The following is a 19,506-nucleotide window of genomic DNA, read 5'->3' on the forward strand; positions in this document are numbered from 1 at the left end:
AGAGAGGGAGAGAGAGAGAGAGAGTGGAGGTGTCCTCTAGTGTGTCTCTGGAAGTACAGAGGACAGCCTATGGGAAATGGTTCCTCTCCTACCATGTGAGTAGAGGAACTAAATCTTGAATTCAAGTTGTCATGCTCTGTAACAAGTACCATTATCTACTTAGTCATTTGATGACCCTGTATAAGATTTTTGTTATTTTTTCCTGTATAAGATTTTAATTAATTAAAACAATTTTGTCTGCATGTATGTCTGTGTACCACATACATGAAGTGTCCACAGAGACAAAAGAGGGCGTCAGATATCCTAGGACTGGAGTTACAGATAGATGATTGTTAGCTGCTATAGACATCCATTGGGAATCTAACCCAAGTCCTTTGTAAGAGCAGCTAGTATTCTTAACTGCTAAGCCATCATTTCAGACTCTCCTGTATCATATTTTTGTAAAATATGAGTTTACTTTGAAAAAATTCAAATGAGTAACAAATAAAAATGATTTATACTGGGAATAGTTTACATGCCTTTAATCCCAGTACTCAGGAGGCAGTGGCAGGCAAATCTCTTTCAAACATTTTTTTTAAGATTTATTTATTTTATGTATTCATTCACACTAGAAGAGAGCATCAGATCACATCACAGATGGTTGTGAGCCACCATGTGGTTGCTGGGAATTGAACTAAGGACCTCTGGAAGAGCAGTCAGTGCTCCTAACCATTGAGCCCTCTCTCAATGCTGTCAGGCAAATCTCTTAAGAGTTTGAAGCCAGCCTGGTCTACATAGTATGCTCTTCTCCAGGATTGAAACTGAAGACATTAAGAATTGTAGCAATACTAGATTAGGGAAAAAATAACATGAATCATAAAGATAGCAGTTGCCTGATATTATTCCCCTGAAGTTCAGAAACACCAGCCACTTGAATGACTGGCTAGCTGACATTCAAGTTACACCACTTGCACCCACCCTACCCTCATTCCATAGCTGCCAGTTTAGAGCAATAGAGATATTCAATTTGGTAATTAATAAATACCAAATAGTAAAATTCTTACATCAAGGTAATCTAGAGCAAGGAATGTCTCAGGTTCAGCTCTTTCCTCCTTCAGAAACCGAATACAATCTTTTGCTACCTTTTCTGAGGCAACAACAATGGCAACCATGTACCGGCCAAAAAGCTTAGTCACAGCCAGCTGGTATTTCTTATGAATAGGATGACATAGATCAAGAAGTCTTCCAAACTTAGCAGGTTTCAGAACAGAAGAAGAAAAAAAAATACATTAATGAGAAACATATAATTCATCATTTTCTAACGTAATAAAGCATGACAGATAACTGCATACAATTCATATGTCTAATTTAATAGTCACATTCAAATTCATCAAAATTCTTATATTTAATGTGGACCTTTCATTTTTGATAATGGACAACCTCTTGACTCCTTTCCCAGAGAGTAAATCAAGTGCCTTCTTTGAGCAACAAGTGACAGAATCCATATTCCTGCTCTACTCACTCTCCCTGGAGGGCAGGAAATACAAGGGCTCAGCTGACACTTTGTAAAAATACACTGTTTGAACATCTCATTCTCTGTGGAGTTTTAAATTAACATCCTGTTTCAATGTGATTCTGTTCTGTGTAGAAAAAGCATACCTTATTTGGTGGGAGGGAGTCAAAATGTCGTCTTTCAATGAGAAATTGAGTTTATCTACATTGAGAGAGCATTAGAGTTCCCCCCCTCTTCTGATTTACTAGTTTTTAAAATCAATTCCCTTAATTTTTGAATGGAAACAAGTATATAAGTGATGCTTCTTGCCAAATTAAGGAATACTGGGTAAGAATTTTCAGAATTTAGTCAATTAACCAGCTTGGCTTCTATGGAGTTCCGAACAACCAAAACTATACTTAAATTGTTGAGCCATCTCTCCAGCCTTTTCTCTATTTAAAAAGAAATCTGCACAGTAGCCATTTTCTGCCATTAGACATGATTGCTGAACTACTGGGTTTTTAAAAAATAGGCCTGTGTCATTTTGTTATACACTGAAGAAGCAAGATTGGGCAATGTAGCCCTATTCCTCTATTATTATCCATGATTCAAAGTAAAGATTGAAGAACGTCAAAGACTTAAGGATATATAACTCAGTTGGTAGAACGTTGACCTCACATACATAAGGCTCTGGTTTCAGTCCCCCCAACCCCCACAGTTTCTTAAAGAAAAAAAAAAGGTGTTCTAGTAAGACAGTGTAAAGGAGATAAAGTAGGTGGCCATGAGAATGCAATACCATAAAGGTCAATGGCAAGTGTTTCGGAACAGAGCAATGGTGAAGTGTCAAAGAGTAAAAATAGGCCATAAGGAAATCGCAGGGCACACTGAGGCAGAAGTGAGGCCCATGATATAATAGAAAATGATGCTATGATGCTAACACTCCATATAGCAGGATAGCATTGCATTTTGGCCAAAGTCCTTAGTATGAAAGACTACTAGGTATAGAGAGAAAATGAAAACATGGAAGTGATACTGTCAAAAATTATGAAGAACTTGAGCATAGAGGTTTCTTGTTGAGAGGTCCAAGACTACGTCATACCATCTTTCCTCTGGGGATATCAGCCATAATGTATACTGGCTAGGTACTGTGTTCATGTAAGTATTCATTTTCAATACTTACTTAGAAATATAATTTGAAATTATTTATCTCTTGCTCTATTTACTATTATAAATATAAATTGTCAAATACAAAACACAACATTTCTAAAATAATTCTGCTTCCTTACATCAGTTATATTTTCCAATCTCAAGTAAGAACACTATTTTTAGGAATGAGAGAACATAGCTTTTAAAATTCATTCCTATTACCACAGAATCTGGGTAAAGTCTTTTAAGGTGTTCGAGAACTTCTGCTCTTTTCCGCTGACGTTTTCCTTCATGGTTATCAATTCCAGCATTCTGCAATTCATTTCTAATAAGACTCAATTCTTCATTAACTTCAGACATTCTTGATTTTGTATTGTCAATTTCTTTTATCAGGGCTTCTTCTTGCTGTTTTTTATCTTCCAAGCAATCCCTACAACAGTAACAACAAGAACAACAACCAAAAAAACCAGTTTGTTAAAACATAAAACAATCTTGTCTAGCACTGTATAAAAATGGAGTAGTGCTCTATCAATTAAAAAAGAAATTTAAAAAAACATACCCAACACTAAACAGGCAAAAAAGCTTTTTGGTTATTTCTGTTCATTTGAAAATACATATTTCTGGTTACTATGAGAGTAAGAGTAGATCAATATAAACCAGAGCAATCATCACATGCTTAATATCAATGCAAAATCAACTAAAATTCCTTACTGGTAGACTGAATATCATGAATTAGTTTTCAAGACACAATTCATTACCATTTTTAAAAAATTTAAGTTTATTTTTACTTTATGTGTACAAGTGTTAGCCTGTGTATATATATCTCTGAGCGTTTATGTAGTTAGTGCTGATGGAAGCAAGAAGAGGGCATTGGATCCCCTGGATCTGGAACTACAGATAGTTCTGAGTCTAACCTCCATGTGGGTGCTTTGAATCAAACCCAGTACTCTGCAAGAACAGCCAGAGTTCTTAACTACTGAACCATCTCTCCAGATCCCACAATTCATTATATATTTATGAAATGTCAATGTCAGAAGGAGATTTAAGTTTTACCAATGTTACACATCCCAATATATTTTCAAATTTTAAGCATTTATTTTTGTTTTCAAATTTTATATATGTTTATTCTGTGGTAAGTATAATTTTTAAGAATCTACAGAGACAAAAGAATGAGAATATCACACATTAGTAACATTAATTCACTACTCAGAGAATACACTGGATCATTTAGATATGAAAAAGCTACAAAGGTTGTTTTCCTACTTACATGCACGTCTTTGTATATTCCTCCAATTTCTCTATTCGTTTTTTATGCTCTTCTATTTGTTCTTTTATTTGTTTTAGATTTCCCTACAATGGGAAATAAGCCTAAAATTAATCACAACATTCTAAACTAATAAGATGACATCTAGAATTTATTATGCTTTAAGCTGTTAAAGTCTGAAATGCATCAAATATGATTATATGAATATGTTTAGGATTTGTGTGATGGCTTAACAGATGCTTGCTGAACTCTTTTCAACCACTGAACATAAGAGAAAGAAAGAGCCAATGCTCTCAAGTTGTTTTCTAACTTCTACAAGTACACCACAGTGTGCTTGGGCATGCATGGGCACACACAAATATATATAAATAAATGTAATTTAAAAATTAAGAGAAAATATAAAAGAAAAATTAATTTTGAAAAGGCCAGCTAGTATAAAGCTTTAGTAGCTAATAGACTGGGGATTAAATCTGATTGTATTTTGCTGGAATATTTGATCTCTAGTGATTTTACTGATAAATTCAAACTTCGAGTAATTTTTTTTTTTTTCGGAGCTGGGGACCGATCGAGTAATTTTTTAATATCTCTTGATTTACTTATTTTATGAGTGTTTTGTCTGCATGTATGTATGTATACCACATTCCTGTCTGGTGTTCACAGAAGAGGGTGTCAGATCCTCTGGAAAAGGAATTATGAGCTATTGGGAGCCACCATGTATGTGCTGGGAACTAAATCCTAAAAGATTGACAAGTGTTCTCTTTCCAGTTCAAAAACATTTTCAAGTACCTATATAGTTCATATCTATCTTTTAAATGAATTCATTCAATAAATATCCATTCACTGGCTTCCATGTGATAGGAACTAGAGGCACAATAATGAGCGAGATAGTTTCAGTCCTCAAGAAAATAAGTGATTATAATAGAGTAGTTAAGTACCACCATGATGCAAGAACCACAGGGCAACTAACAGACACAAGGAGAGGATTTCATGCAAGTCTTGCTCTATTTGTCCTTTATCATCAAATCCAAATACTGCAAAGCAGCAGAAACTGTCACCTGAGAAAGACATGTTCCTAGATGCCTAAAAACATATCACTGAATCCTAGACATATCATGTTTTCTTCTATGCAAGTGCACCAATCACACTTATAATAACTAATAATAAACAGAACAATTCAACAATGTAAGTTATTTATGAATTGTTTATATTTTGGATTTCCCATTTTGTTAGCCAGAGATAAAACTGAAAGGGGAGCTTTAACTTCTCAGGGAAGAGAAACTGGATAGATGGGGAGAATAGTCTCCAACTAGTTTCAGATTTTTACCCTTCGACCTTTTTTCCATCTAATCAACGATAATCCATGAAGCAAACATCTATTGTGCTAGGTGCCAGAGCTACAAAAATGACCAAAATGAGCTGAGGAGATGACTCAGGTGATTACACAAATATGATGACCTTAGTTCAAATCCCCACATAAAGTCAGGAGTGGCTGTGCACACCTGTAACTCCAGTGCTATGGAGACCGAGATAGAACAATTGCTAGGGCTTGCAGGCTGCTACCCTAGCTCCAGGTTCAGTAAAAATCCTTGTCTCAAGGATATTAGGAGAGTGATGGAGCACGATACTTGATATGTTCTTTTGAGCTCTGCACCAATACAAACAGGCACATGAACTCACTTGCGCACACACACATGTATATGTCTCCCTCCAAAATAAGGCAAGACAGCTTCCTTTCTAATGGAACACACATGTTGAAATTAAGAAGCCCAACACTGAAATTCTACTATCTCACTTAAGTCCATTTACAGCTGGGCACAGCAGTACACCCATTTATTCCAACTACTCAAGGGACTAAGGGTGGCAGACCTCTGTGAGTTAAAAGCCAGCTTGATCTACATGGTGAGTTCCAGGCCAGCCAGGGATTCATAATGAGACACTGTCTCAAAAGGAAAAAAATCCATTCAGGGGCTAGAGAAATAGCTCAGTGATTACAAGAATTTACTGCTTTTATAGATAGAAAAATCTCATGAAGAAACATGTTTGTAATATTACAGGAGGTCAACATAACAGATCAAAGAAAGGAAAACAGGAAGAAAAACTGAGCAACAGCTCAGGTAGGCCCATATAGGTCACTTAAGAACTTTGACCTAAAACTTTCATGTGTAAGTTGGGAAGCCTCTAGAGAATTTAAAGAGCCAACTTCATGATTTGACTTACTGAATGCATTAACTGGCTGTTATGCTGAGACTACTGTGTAGGATCCAGGATACAGAGTGGGAGCAAAGGAAGCTGGTAGGCTACTGAACTGATCCAAACCAAAAGTATGGACAAAAGTGATAGCAGTAGAATTAGAAAAAGTAAGACATTCGTTGTATTTTCAAGGTAAAGCCAACAGTTTTCTAAAAGAGAGTCAGAGTAGCTCCACATTTTTGACCTGAGCAACTAATAAAATTAAACTGTCATAATTGACGTTGTTAAAGACTGTGGAACACATTTTGTGAGAAGATTGGAAGGTCAGTTTGGAGTCCAAGATTGATTGAGATGTTTGCTTAACACCTAACCTGAAGAACCTGAAATAGCAGCTGGAAAAACACCTGATTGGAGTTTTGAAGTTCTGAGGGTTAGATGTTCACATTTTTAGAGCAATGTTTACATATGTGTGACTATAGATCACCAAGTTAGTAAATACAGGTAAGAGAAAACCCAAAGTTTAGAAACCACAACCACAGATTGGACTTGCAGCAGCACTTAGCATGCTATATACCCAAATAACATGGTGGCTCAGAGAAACTTCATAATGTATGATGAACTATTATTGTTGATTGTGTAGTAATCTTATACCCAGTCCTTAGTCTTTAGAAAAGGAGTCATAAAGCATTAAGAGGGAGTAACTATTAAGTCTGTCCTTCATTGTGAGCTTGACTTTGTAGTGTGATTTATCTTGTGCTCCTGGCTCTTTAAAAGGATTCCCCAGTTGCTAGTCAAGTGGTCCTCTAAGAATTCTTAGCTGTTAGAACCGCTTGATGTGACCTTTAGTGTTGGTTGCCTCTTGAATTCTGGGAACAGGATAGGATATAAAAAAGCCAGCTGAGGCTGAGAGTCGGAAGTGAGTTGGGCTAGGAGAGTGAGAAGAGAAGGCAGTCGGTGGAGAAGATATTGTTCAGAGACAGTTGAGTCAGGAGAAGCTGAGCTGAGCAGATAGGCCACAGCAGTTGTTATACTTTGGAGCTGATAGTATCAGGAAAACTGGGAGAAGGAACTGTTTAAGCAGACTGTGTGGAACTAAGGGAGGAATGCCTGTGAGAAACAGCTGACAGCTGGGAAAGACACTAGCTTTAGGGATCTTTCTCTCTCCCCTCTATCCATCTTTCTTTCCTATCTATACTTTTGCTGACTGTACCTACAAATGCAAAATGTAAAGCTCCCCGCCCCAATCTAATAAATTGTTTACTGAGATTATACACAGTAAGTAAAGAGTAAGATAGGCTGGAAGCCAAGTCTTACTCTGAGAAAGAATATAATGCTCTCTTAACACTTGTTCCCAACATAGACTGGCTAGCTCCTCTTGGGCAACATATTTAAGGAATGATTCCAGAACCAATGATTGTTTGCCTAATTTACATATACTCAAATCCTTATATAAAATGCAGAGTATCACATATAATTAACACATATCTTCCTATAAACTTCAAATCCTCTCTGGAAGACTTACAATACCTAGTAAAGTATAAATGCTATATAGATAGGTATTATATTGTATTGCTCAGGGAGCAACAAAAAGTACTAAAACAATGTTCAGTAAACATTTTTACCCTGAGTATTGTTGATCCTCAGTTGAATCCACAGCTTCAAGACCCACAGATACAGAGAGCTAAATGTATTTAATGTCTCCACTCTCCCCATCCTCCTCCTCACACTACTGAACTAAAATGCATGCTCAGACCATGTTCATCACCACATAGATGCACAGAAAACACTTCCTAAACACAGGTATGAAAGCATGGCCTACTTTAACTATAAAAGTGTACATAAATAAAAATTCTAAGAACAACAGAGAAACTAGAATTAACTATTTTGTTGTGCTTGGGAAATCAAACCCAGGACATCAGTGTTCTACCACTAAGCTATATGCTCCTATCCCTTCAGAATTTTTAAAATTTCTTGATATAAATCCACTTACATATTGAAAAGGGAGCAACATCTCACTACAATTAATTCTAAACTATTACTATAGAATCCATAGTACCTGAGTGTCTCCATGCCTCCTCCTTTCAAATGCCAGTCTTTCTTTTTCTGCCTTCTGTTCCCACTGTAGTTTTTCCAGTTGTTGTGTCATTATACCTACCTTCCGTCTGACTTGTTCCTTAAGCTCTTTATAACGATCCAGCTATATAAACAGCATTGACATATTACTCACCTTAATGAAATTATATGACATCCTGTTCTCATCAAAAATCTTTATATAAATTAGATCATAATTAGCTATCTTCTCCAGGTAAAATGTGAACTTAATATGAAAATTTCCTTATTAAAAACTCTTTAGATAGTATAACAAAGTAATCAAGACAAACACTATAATAAGGTCTTTGGTAGAAAATCTAGGGAAAAAACTATCTGGAGAAAATGGCACTTTACTTTTTTAGTCATAATTATTTTGGGGTATGATATGGTGATACAAGATTCGCATAACTCAATGAAAGAGATGAATGATGAGAGTTTAATTGAAAGAATATTTGAAAACTGACGTACATGTTTTTGGTTATCTGTGTATTTTAATGATTAATAATTTTAATCTTGTATACTGTATTACACTGACTATTAACGCATCATTGAACAGTTAAAATCATCTTACGTTTCCTTGTCAATTAAGTCTCTTCAAAGTCACATATATCTGATCTTTACACTCATATAGTATCTAAGAGAGAATTGTTTTATCTTTAAAATAGTAACAATTACCTAACTTTTATTACTATATAATTCCAGGTAGTACCAGGCTTTAATTAATTTATGTTATAACACCATCTAATTATATGGTGGAAAAATGCCTTAGTATCAAGATTAAATTTGGATTCTGTGAACAGATTAAAAAAATAATTCCTACAATTTACATAGATGGGATAATCTTAATAAATTATCATAGGGATTATCTCTTAATTTTTTCTTATTAAAAATAGAAATTAAAACAATAAAAATGTTTCCAGTATTTTCATTTTCTTCACCTGACTATTTTCCAATTCAATGTCTCTTCCTTTGTGTAAGATTTTCTCTTCCATCTGCTTTTCAAAACTTCTCCATGCTCTATCTAAATCAACCAGTTCTGCCACTAAGGCTCGAATGCCATCTTCCTGCTTAGCACATTGTTTTTCATTGTCTGTTATCAATTTCTTAGACAAATCCAATTTTTTTAGATGGTGAGAAGTGTTTTCTTTAGCTTTAATGTACTGAGGCCTCTTCTGATTTAAAATTGCTTCGACAGATCTAAAAAGAAAAAAATATTTTTTTATTTTTAGCATATAAGCAAGTATTAATTTATTATTTTATTTATATTTTCATTTTTTGGAGTCAGTGTTTCACTATGTAGTCCTGGTTAAACTGGTACTAGCTATGTATACAAAGCTGGATTTGAATGCAGTGATCTTCCTGTCTCTGCCTCTCATGTACCAGGACTAAAGGCATGAATATATATCACCAACCCTGGCCAAAAAGAAAGTAACTTTGATAAAATAAAATTCAAAATTAAATTCTAAAAATTAGCTTACAGAGATTGTTAGGCATATCCGTAGATGCCAGAGAAAACAGTACTACTGAGATTCTGGGTTTTTTTTGTTTGTTTGTTTGTTTTGTTTTGTTTTGTTTTGTTGGTGGTAGTAGCATACACCTTTTATCACAGCACTTGGGAGGTAGAGGCGGGCAGATTTCTGAGTTCTAGACAAGCCTGGTCCATAGAGCAAGATCTAGGACAGCCAGGTCTATACAGAGAAAACCTGTCTCAAAAAAATAGCACATTTTCCCTTGAGAAACAATTTTACACTTATAATACAGTGCTTCTGTATAATGTATCTTCTTTTGAAATCTATGCACTTTTAAAATTACTTAGGCTAGGGATCTGGAAAGGTTGCTTAGGAGTTGACAGTACTGCTCTCAGAGAGGACCCAGATTAAAATCCCCTAGCCAATGTTGGGTGGCTCAGAACTATCCGTAACTCCAGGTCTAAGAGATCTTATACTTCCAGAGACACTGGCACTTAGTATATGTATATACATATACAGATACAGATACAAACATAATTTAGAATCTAAAAATTACTTAAGCCACTATTCTCTTCCCACTGCACTATTAAAGTTGTTTGATATATTTGTAATATAGTTAATGTTTTGTCACATTTTGCAATACACTTAGTATCCCTAACACTCTTACATCAGTTTTTAAATTTTTGTTTACATTAAGGTTCATTCTTGGTGCTACAGTTTCTTTAATTTTGACAAACTCATAGTTTAACCACTTAAAAAATACCCCTCTGCTTCTGCTATTCAACTCTCTCTTCTTCTTCCAACTACAGACTAGATTAATGTAGTATGTTAATAATAGGAGAAATAGCATGGGAACCTGAGAGAAAAGGCATGATCTTTATAACTTTTCTGTGTATCTAGAGGCATTCCCAACTAAAATGTTCACTTTATAAAGTTGATCTCCACCAGAGATGGTGGTGCACACTTTTAATCCCAGCACTCAGGAGTCAGAGGCAGGCAGATCCCTGTGAGTCTGAGGGTAGCCAGGGCTACACAGTGAGACTATGTCTAAAACAAAATAGAACAGAACAAAACAAAATAAAAACAAATTTTTAAAAATTTAATTTCTAAGCTGAGACTATAGCTCAGTGGTAAAGCACTTGCCTACCAAGTGTGAAGCTCTAAGCTCAGCTTCAGTACTGTCTCCTCAAACATATCAATTTCTAAATGTCAATTATATTTTCCCCATTTACATGAAACACAACTGTTGGGCCAGAGAAGTGACTCAGTGGGGTAAAGATATTTGCTGACAAAATTAACTTGATTTTAATTCCTAGAACCTACATGGTTAAGAGGAGAGAACTGACTTTTGTAGATTATCCTCTGGCCTCCGCATGCATGCTTTAGAAAGCATGAGCTGGTGCATAAGTATACACATACCACACATGAACACACATATGCAGATTAAATAAATACCATAAAAATTTTAACTGTTAACATCTATTTTTAAAACTTACTTCAGTTCCTTTGCTGTTTGCTGTAGTTGTCTAGTTAACATTCCATAATCCTTTTTCTTAGCTTTAATTATGTTTTCATGGTGAGAAAGAGTGTCTTTTACAACACTTAAATTCCTGTCCATATGCTCTAATTCAGTGTTTAAAACATTGATTTTTTCCTCATTATAATATAGTTGGAAAAGCATCAGTTGTATCTTGTTTGTTTTCAATTCTTCAAGGAGACTTTGATAATGTTCTGCCTATATATGGACAGGGGAGGGCAAAGAGCACGCATTTAAACTTCTGTTCATGAACTCGACTACTGAATTAGCACACTATCTCTAATGACATATCATAGAAAGAATAGTCTCTTCCCTGCTTTCTCACTCTCATTATTTGAGAAAGGGACATGGTCTCATGTAGCCCAGTTATTCTCACACTTGCTATTCAGCTAAGGATGATCTTGAACTCCTGATTTTCTTGTCTATCTACCAAGTGCTGGAGTTATAGGTATGCACCACCACATCCAGTCAAAAGACAGTATTCCTTAACAAAAGCAGAATTATTTGGAGGTTTCTGGCTATATTTCCAAAATAAAACAGCAACCAAAAGATAAGCCTGCATTCATGAACTTAGAGACCAGGCTGTAACAGTGAAGTGGCATCTGCTAGCATGGGTCCTTGGAAAGTCTGACAAGTCCCTTAACATTGCTGAGTCCACTTCTTTACCATAACTGAAAGGATATTAGATAAATGAGTCCATAAACACTTTACAGTAAATGATTCCAAGTACAATTCTTGCTCTAAAAGGAATTTTACACTGATAAACCTAACATGACTATTAGAGTTTTAAATCACACATGAAAAGGGAGAATTTTCTCAATATTTGTGCTAAAAATGAAGAAAAAAGGGAGTCACCGTCTCATAATGTGAGGTCCTAGTCAACAAAGTTTCAGAAGTAATTTGTAAACAGAAGTTGGTCCATTAAGAATGTTGTAAAAAAAAAAAATCGGGAAGCTGGATTATTCTAATTGTCTTTATAAAAATGTTTTAAGTTCTGCCATTCTATAAGCTATTTCAGTATGCTGTGAATACTATGTTCTGACTTACTGTTCACCCTTTTACAGATATAGAACATATATACACAGTCATAATATAAAGAAACTAAGCAATATTACTAAGGAAGAATACATCCACCTTTCATTTATTTTCTCAAATATTTACTAATTACTACATATCAGCTTTTGCCCTGGGTGTTGGGAATATGCTAGAGAATGAAATGAGGTAAGTCATCCCTGTTCTTATAAAGCTTATATTTCAGTTTTTCAATAGAGGGCAGAGGACTCAGAGACTACTAAAAAAGCAAACAAAAGGGTTGGGGATTTAGCTCAGTGGTAGAGCACTTGCCTAGCAAGCGCAAGGCCCTGGGTTCGGTCCCCAGCTCCGAAAAAAAGAAAAAAGAGAAAGAAAAAGAAAAAAAAAAGAAGTGTATGTTACAAAATAAAATTAGTAATATGATTTTTTTTAAAGGAGATACTAATTTAAATGGTGTTCTAAACAACAAGTATTTAATGAGGAAATGGTTTCGGGAAAGCTTGAGATGTAATGTATCACTCGTGTAAACAACTCAATAATTTTTGTTAGAATCCAACTATTTTCTATTAAGCCAGACATTAAAGATATCAAAACATATAGTGTTGTTATTTTAATTTTTTGGAAAAATTTAGTTATTTTTCATTAAGTACACTTAGGAAATTATTATATAATAATTTGCTAAATGCATTAAAATGTTGGCTATGTAAACATGAAATGAGCTTAACCAATTAAAAAATTTTTTTGAGTTTTAGTTTTAAAAAGAACAGGCTTGAAGAGATAGCTCAGCAGTTAAGAACACTGCTTTCTGGCTGCTTTTCCAGTGGACTGGGGTTCAATTTCCAGCTCCCACGTGATGGCTAACAACAGTTTGCAACTCAAGTTACAGAGGATCCATTTGCCCTCTTCTGGCCCCAAAAGGCACATGGCATATGTACATTTATACAAAACACCCATGCACATAAACAGTAGTGAAACATAAAGCTGAAACATTGCTGGGTCCAGCGTGGCCTTGGTGGGGACAGAATGACATGGTTTCTGCTCCTGGAACAGGGCCACTCAGTGGACATGGGCCTCTATGAGTGTCAATAGCTGCTGTGGACATAAGGCTTGCTGTATAATAATATACATATTTTCACATTCCTTCAAGGAATGCCCTCTCTGGTAGCATTAACGACTTCATGATAACCTGAGACAGCATGAGCCCGGGAGGCATAGCTAATGTCTCAGCAAAATGGTAAACAGTGGGACCTTAAGGACAGCCCTTAAGACTATGGAAATGTACTCTAAAAACACGAGTTTGAAAATAAATCATTTCAGTGCTGGAGAGATGGCTCAGTGGTTAAAAGCACTGACTGCATTTCCAGAGGTCCTGAGTTCAATTCCCAGCAACCACATGGTAGCTCACAACCATCTGTAATGGAATCAGTTGTCCTCTTCTGGCATGTCTGAAGACAGCTACAGTGTACTCATATACATAAAATAAATAAATCTTTTTTAAAGAAAATATATAATTTCTCAACTATACAAAAATATAAGAATGCAATATGAATTGTATAAGGAGCTTCACAGATCTAAAGGAACAAAGGCTGAGCCTGCTTGTCAGAAAGATAAAGACAGGCACATAAAAATGCAAACAGATTCCCAAGTTAAGGTCAGCTTGGGACGAAGAGAGTCCAGGCCCAACTGCGATCAAAAGAAGAGGTGATCAGGAAGAGGTCCAACCCAGCTAGTTTACCCTCTATGCTTAACAGAAGCAGATATAGCAGAGTTCTTTTACAATCTTAAAAGAAAATGTGTGCTTGTTGTTTCCTAAGAATTAAGAGGATAGGGATGCTGATTCATAAGATAATCAAAAGGGTGGGGTTGGGGATTTAGCTCAGTGGCAAGGCCCTGGATTTGGTCCCCAGCTCTGGGGGGGGGGAGAAAAAGATAATCAAAAGGGAAGCTGAATTGATATGTCAATAAAAGACTGAGCTTTTGGTCTGCATGAGATGAGCTAGCAGAAAGGTACAGCAGTTAGTTCTTTCTAGAGAACTAGAATTTTTTTCTAGAGAGAGCTGAGCTATCTGGAGATCAAAACAGCTCTTCAAGAATTTTTTCTGACAGGATTTCTGACTTTAGTCTGAAAATTCAAGGAGAGCAAACAATTCTTTTAGAATTTTTCGTAGCTCTTTTAGAATTTTTTTCTAGGAATTCTAACAATCACTTAGAGAGCTGACACAGCTCTTTTAGAATTTTTTCTGGCTTTCTGATTTTAGACAGAAAACCCATGAGCTATCCAAATAGCTTTTTTGCTATTCTTACTAGCAGAAAGAGCTGTCTCAACCAGAGTTTTTAGAATAGTAAGGAAAAAGCTGTCTAGAGCAAAGCAGAACATACACACACACACACACACACACACGGGGGGGAGAGAGAGGAGAGAGAGAGAGAGAGAGAGAGAGAGAGAGAGAGAGAGAGAGAGAGAGAGAGAGAGAGAGAGAAAGAGAGGTCGAGCGAGCCATCTCAGCAGAACTTATGCCACCAGCTTGGAGCCATGATTGTTGTTTCTCTTCACTGCTCTCAAACAGCCTTCTCTCAAGAACCTGGACCTAGCTGAGGCTGGTCCTTGGCAAACATAAATAAAATATAGTAATAATGATAATGTGATTTGTTATGAAAAACTCTTAGTGATCCTCAATCACTTTTACCAGTGTAGAAGAGTTAAGACCCAAAAGTGTTGCGTACCTCTGCTGTACTCTTATAGGCAGATATATAAAAATCTTGGGGCAGCAAGATGCCACAGCAAATAGTTGTGTTTGCTGCCAAGCTAGACACATTCTGTCTCCAGGAGTCGTGGGGTGATTTTAATTTCTACTGAATGCCAGATTTGTTTCACATTATTGATGGAATCTTTTAGTAGCCACAGCTAATAAAGTGGGTTTTTTGTTTAATTTTTTTGAGACAGACTTTCTCTGTATAGCCCTATCTGCCCTGGAACTAGCTCTGTAGACCAGCCTCAAATTAAGAGATCTGCCTGCTTCTGTTTTATAAGTGCTAGAATTAAAGATGTGCACCACCATTTCTGGATAATAACTTAAAATTTTAACATAATTTTCTCTATTTAATATGTACTTATTAACTGGTAACATCTTCAGGACACCTTACCTCTTCTTTCTCTATTTTTGCATGCTTCCGTTCTGCAGCTACATTTTTTTTCCTGTTAAAATGAAATTGTGCATCTTCTTCAGCTTTTTGTAACTTCTTTTTCTTTGCCTCATATTCTCCTATAAACTCTCCTGAAGTACTGATTTCTTCAAAAAATTGGGTTCTCTCTTTGGGTTTTTTCATGGATATTGACTCTACAGTTCCCTATTAGTAACAGTAAAGCACAACGGCATGTAAAATATGGCAGTATGTTTTAAAAATGAATCAAATAAAATGCATAAAACTACTTACCTGAAAAACTAGACAGTTCTGTGCTTTGACTATTATGCCTATGTTTTCCAACTGGGCTACATATACAGAACGACTCACAGGTTTATCCCCAAAATGAAATTCTGAGCACCCCCCTAGAGTAAGCAAAATAAGCTGTTACAGAATGTTTTTCTTATTGAAATGACTGGTTTTACAACAATATAACTAATATATCTACAAATAAGCTCATTTAATTACTCAACAAATATATACTAAAGATTTCACAGTAGTAACAGATAAAAAGTGTTTGATCTTGGGGTTGGGGATTTAGCTCAGTGGTAGAGCGCTTGCCTAACAACCATAAGGCCCTGGGTTCGGTCCCCAGCTCCGAAAAAAAGAAAAAGAAAAAAAAAAGTGTTTGATCTTAAGAGTTCATATCTGAGAGATATAAACAAAATATTTAAATAAAATAGCATGTGAGAAAGTGGTATCAGAAACGAGTGGGAAAAATGTAAAAGATGGTTGGAATGTTTCTTTGTGTGTGGTGGTGGGGGGGTGCTCTTTTTTTTTTTCTTGCTTTTTTCCAAGACAGGGCTTGTCCTGGAACTTGATTTGTAGCTCAGGCTGGCCTTGAAATCACAGAGATTTGCCTGCCACTGCCTCCTGAGTGATGCACTACCATGTCCAGCTGGTATTACACTTTTTAATACAATGAACAAAAGAATTTTTATTAAAAAGCAGAATTCTCATTTAAAAAGCAAAGGCTAGGTATGGTGACATGGCCTACAGTTCTAGCTCCTTCAGGAGGATCACCTGAGCTTGTTTTAACAACACTCTGAGATCCTATCACAACTAATAAATGTCCAAAAGGAAGTGAGAAAACTGTCCAATGACTACTCCAAATAATAAAATGTAGAAAAACTTAAATTATGTTTCTAAATATGTAAGTTAGTAATACAGTTTTCATTCTTTAGAAATGTAGTAAAGTCAGACATGATAGTGCATGCGTGCAATGTCTGTACTTTAGAGCCCAAGTAGGATTGAGAGATAAAGGTCAGCCTGGACTACAAGGTCCTGTCAAGAAAGGGAATGAAGGGGAGAAGGACGGTGGGAGTATGCATTTTAATGAAATAGAAACAGCAACAAGAAAAAACAATAAAATATATACCTACTTTTTATAACTCTATAAAGTCCAAGCATGATATATTTATTACAGATGAGACATTAATAGTTTATTAGAGTAACCCAGAGAATTCATGAATAATAATAAACATTTTATTCAAGTTGCTTTTAGGTATATATAAACCAAAAATATACAAGTAATTATTTACTAAGAAAACAAGCAAAGAGAAGCTGAAAAAGTTGTGTGATGTTTCCATGTTAGAGGTAGGCTCCTTCCTTCATCTTAAGCAAACATCCTAGTATAGAAATGTTACTTGACAGTAAGACTATAGAACGAGTGAGTCAGCTTAAGCAAGAGTCTTAATAGGAAATAAAACAGGTTCTGTTATATGCTTCTAAGAAAGAGAAATCTTGTATTCACTATACCAGTGATTAGTAAGTCCCAGGCTTCAAAGAGAGAGCAGGCAATCAGACCCTGTACTAAAATTTATACCCTCCACCTCTACCTCGGATAATCCTTGTGAATGTTTTCTCTTCTCCACTGTCCTCTACGTATATAATGGTCACACTTGCAGAAGAAGAAACAGGTTTCCCAATGTGTGCTCCATGAATAAGTTCTTGAATGTTTTTTACTCTTAAATTAGTTGTTTTTTCTCCCATTACAAAACTAAGTGCATCCATTACATTAGACTTTCCTGGAGAAGAAAAGCGTTAAAGATTCATTCTCAATGACTGAAAACCTTCTCAGAGCCAAACCCACCCAAACTACCAACAGAAGTGAAATATAACCAATATGCAAGTCTCAGAAGTCTCATTGTCTGGTCAATGTACAGATATCCATGTGACTAAAACACTCCAGGTAGGTGGACTGCTTCTTTCATGTAGCCATGGCAGAGAGGCATGAATGTAAGGATATAAATACATGATTCAAAAATGAATTAACTCAATAAAATTAACCAAAATAAACATGAATCTCAGCACTCTCCCATTACTGGATATCACACTAGAGCAAATCCTTTAACATCTCTATTTTAGTAACTATTTTATAGAGAAATGATTACATAAACATTATAACAGCACAATATACCTCTATACTTAAAAAATTGAAAATGCTAAATGCTAACTGAATGTATGATCTTCTTCTAATGGTATAGAATAAGACTGCTAGAATCTTCATGATTTTTATACTTGGATCTGGGCAGGGATCTACAATTTCTTGGTAATAATGGCTCATGGTGCCTAAACTTGGTGAGACATGACTAGGATTAAATATGTGCTTCCTTCTAGGAGTCTGGAATTTTGGTATGTGCTAGGAAAGGGCATGGCCATTTCCCTGTGCACTGAGTGTCCATGAGATTCTTTGGTAGGTAACATTTCAACATGAGAACTTACTGCTGAAGGAATTTATCTTTTCCCACTGCTGAGTTTGCTTTGTACCTCTCAACTGTAATGCATAATAACCTTGAGTAAACGATAAATCAAACACTGAAGGATCTCTTAGCAAATCATTAAACCACAGGGTAGTCGTGGAGATCTTCACCCAATGGTAGATTTGCTATATAATGAATATTAAAGATGAATCTGTTCTATCAAAACTAAAAAACTCTTAAGTGCTCAGACTGAAGACATCTGCAGTGAATGATTTAAACACAGCAGTAGGAAAACTATTCCAGAAATTAACGTTTAGGCTCTAAATTAGGATCTATGTTTGGGTTACAAGTGCTTTTTTGTTTTTTCCAACAAAGGACAAATCCATTTCATTCTTAGTACTTGCTGCTGTTGGGCTGAGATGGGATGGGGGGGGGGTACGAGACACGGGACTACAGGGAAGGAGGGCCAGGGGGGGATGAGGACAGCCAGCAAGGGTTGGTGGCCCAGGATTCTGGGCTCTTGGGCCTAGTCCATTAGCAAACACTGAATCCTCAGGCCAGTGGGCCCTCAGGCCCTTGGGTCCCATTTAGGCCTACAGTGGGTGAAGGAGAGGGCATGGATGGGCTGGGGGGAATAGGTGCTCGGTCCCCTCAGGCCAACAACGGGGTTACAGAGGCCCCTGGATTCCCTCAGATAGATGGGGAGCATGGGGAGGTGGAGGAGTGTTACAGACGGACTGACTGGGCTGGGGACAGGGTTTGGTTCCCTCAGACCAACAGCGGGCCCCTCAGGCCTACAGCAGTCAACAGCAGGGACTGGGGTAGCTCCGTCCCCTCAGACCAACAAAAGGTCCTTGGGTTCCCTTGAGCCTACAACAGTCAACAGTGGAGTCGGAGCAGTAAGGGGGCAGTCAGCAGGCAACAGCGAGGCCCTGGAGGTGCCTCGGTCCCCTCAGGCTAACAGTGGGTGAGGACAGGCCCCCGGGTTTCCTCAGGCCGACAGTGAGCCCCCTCAGTCTAACATGGGACCCTGGGTCCCCTAAGGCCTACAGAGGGCCTGGCTCCTCTCCGGACTACAACGGCAACAACGGAGTTGGGGTTTGTGGTCTCGGTCCCCGCAGACCCACAGGAGGCGACAATGGGGGCTGGGGGTGGCTCGGTCTCCTCAGGCCAACAACAGGCGAGAGTAGGTCCCTGGGTCCCCTCAGGTCTACAGCGGGCGACTGTGGCCCGTGGATCCCCCGAGGCCGCGGATTTCTGGGGTGCTGGTTACCCGAGCCGTTGGGGCCGATGATACAGGTGAACCTCTTGAAAGGGCCGATGACCTGGCGGCCTCGCCACGACTTGAAATTCTCCACGAGCAGCAACTCAAGGTGCCCCATGGCTGCGCTCCTTGCCTCAGCCGCTCCCTCGTGCGCCCG

General features: G+C 37.1%; 1 protein-coding gene across 1 annotated transcript in view; it reads right to left on the reverse strand.

The window, feature by feature from the left end:
- Smc1b (structural maintenance of chromosomes 1B) overlaps positions 1-19,484 on the reverse strand; it is a 62,512-nt gene extending 43,028 nt beyond the window's left edge. Inside the window, exons 1-10 of the mRNA XM_032890901.1 lie at positions 19,359-19,484; positions 17,222-17,410; positions 15,636-15,748; positions 15,345-15,548; positions 11,128-11,366; positions 9,101-9,359; positions 8,128-8,268; positions 3,885-3,967; positions 2,840-3,047; positions 1,044-1,229 (exon numbers count right to left, since the gene is read on the reverse strand). Coding sequence (XP_032746792.1) covers positions 1,044-1,229; positions 2,840-3,047; positions 3,885-3,967; positions 8,128-8,268; positions 9,101-9,359; positions 11,128-11,366; positions 15,345-15,548; positions 15,636-15,748; positions 17,222-17,410; positions 19,359-19,467 — 1,731 coding nt within the window. The 5' untranslated portion in view covers positions 19,468-19,484. The remainder of the gene's footprint in view (positions 1-1,043; positions 1,230-2,839; positions 3,048-3,884; positions 3,968-8,127; positions 8,269-9,100; positions 9,360-11,127; positions 11,367-15,344; positions 15,549-15,635; positions 15,749-17,221; positions 17,411-19,358) is intronic.
- Positions 19,485-19,506: the final 22 nt, after the last annotated feature.

Source organism: Rattus rattus, chromosome 1 (assembly GCF_011064425.1).
Source record: "Rattus rattus isolate New Zealand chromosome 1, Rrattus_CSIRO_v1, whole genome shotgun sequence".
In the NCBI taxonomy this organism is placed as follows: domain Eukaryota; kingdom Metazoa; phylum Chordata; class Mammalia; order Rodentia; family Muridae; genus Rattus; species Rattus rattus.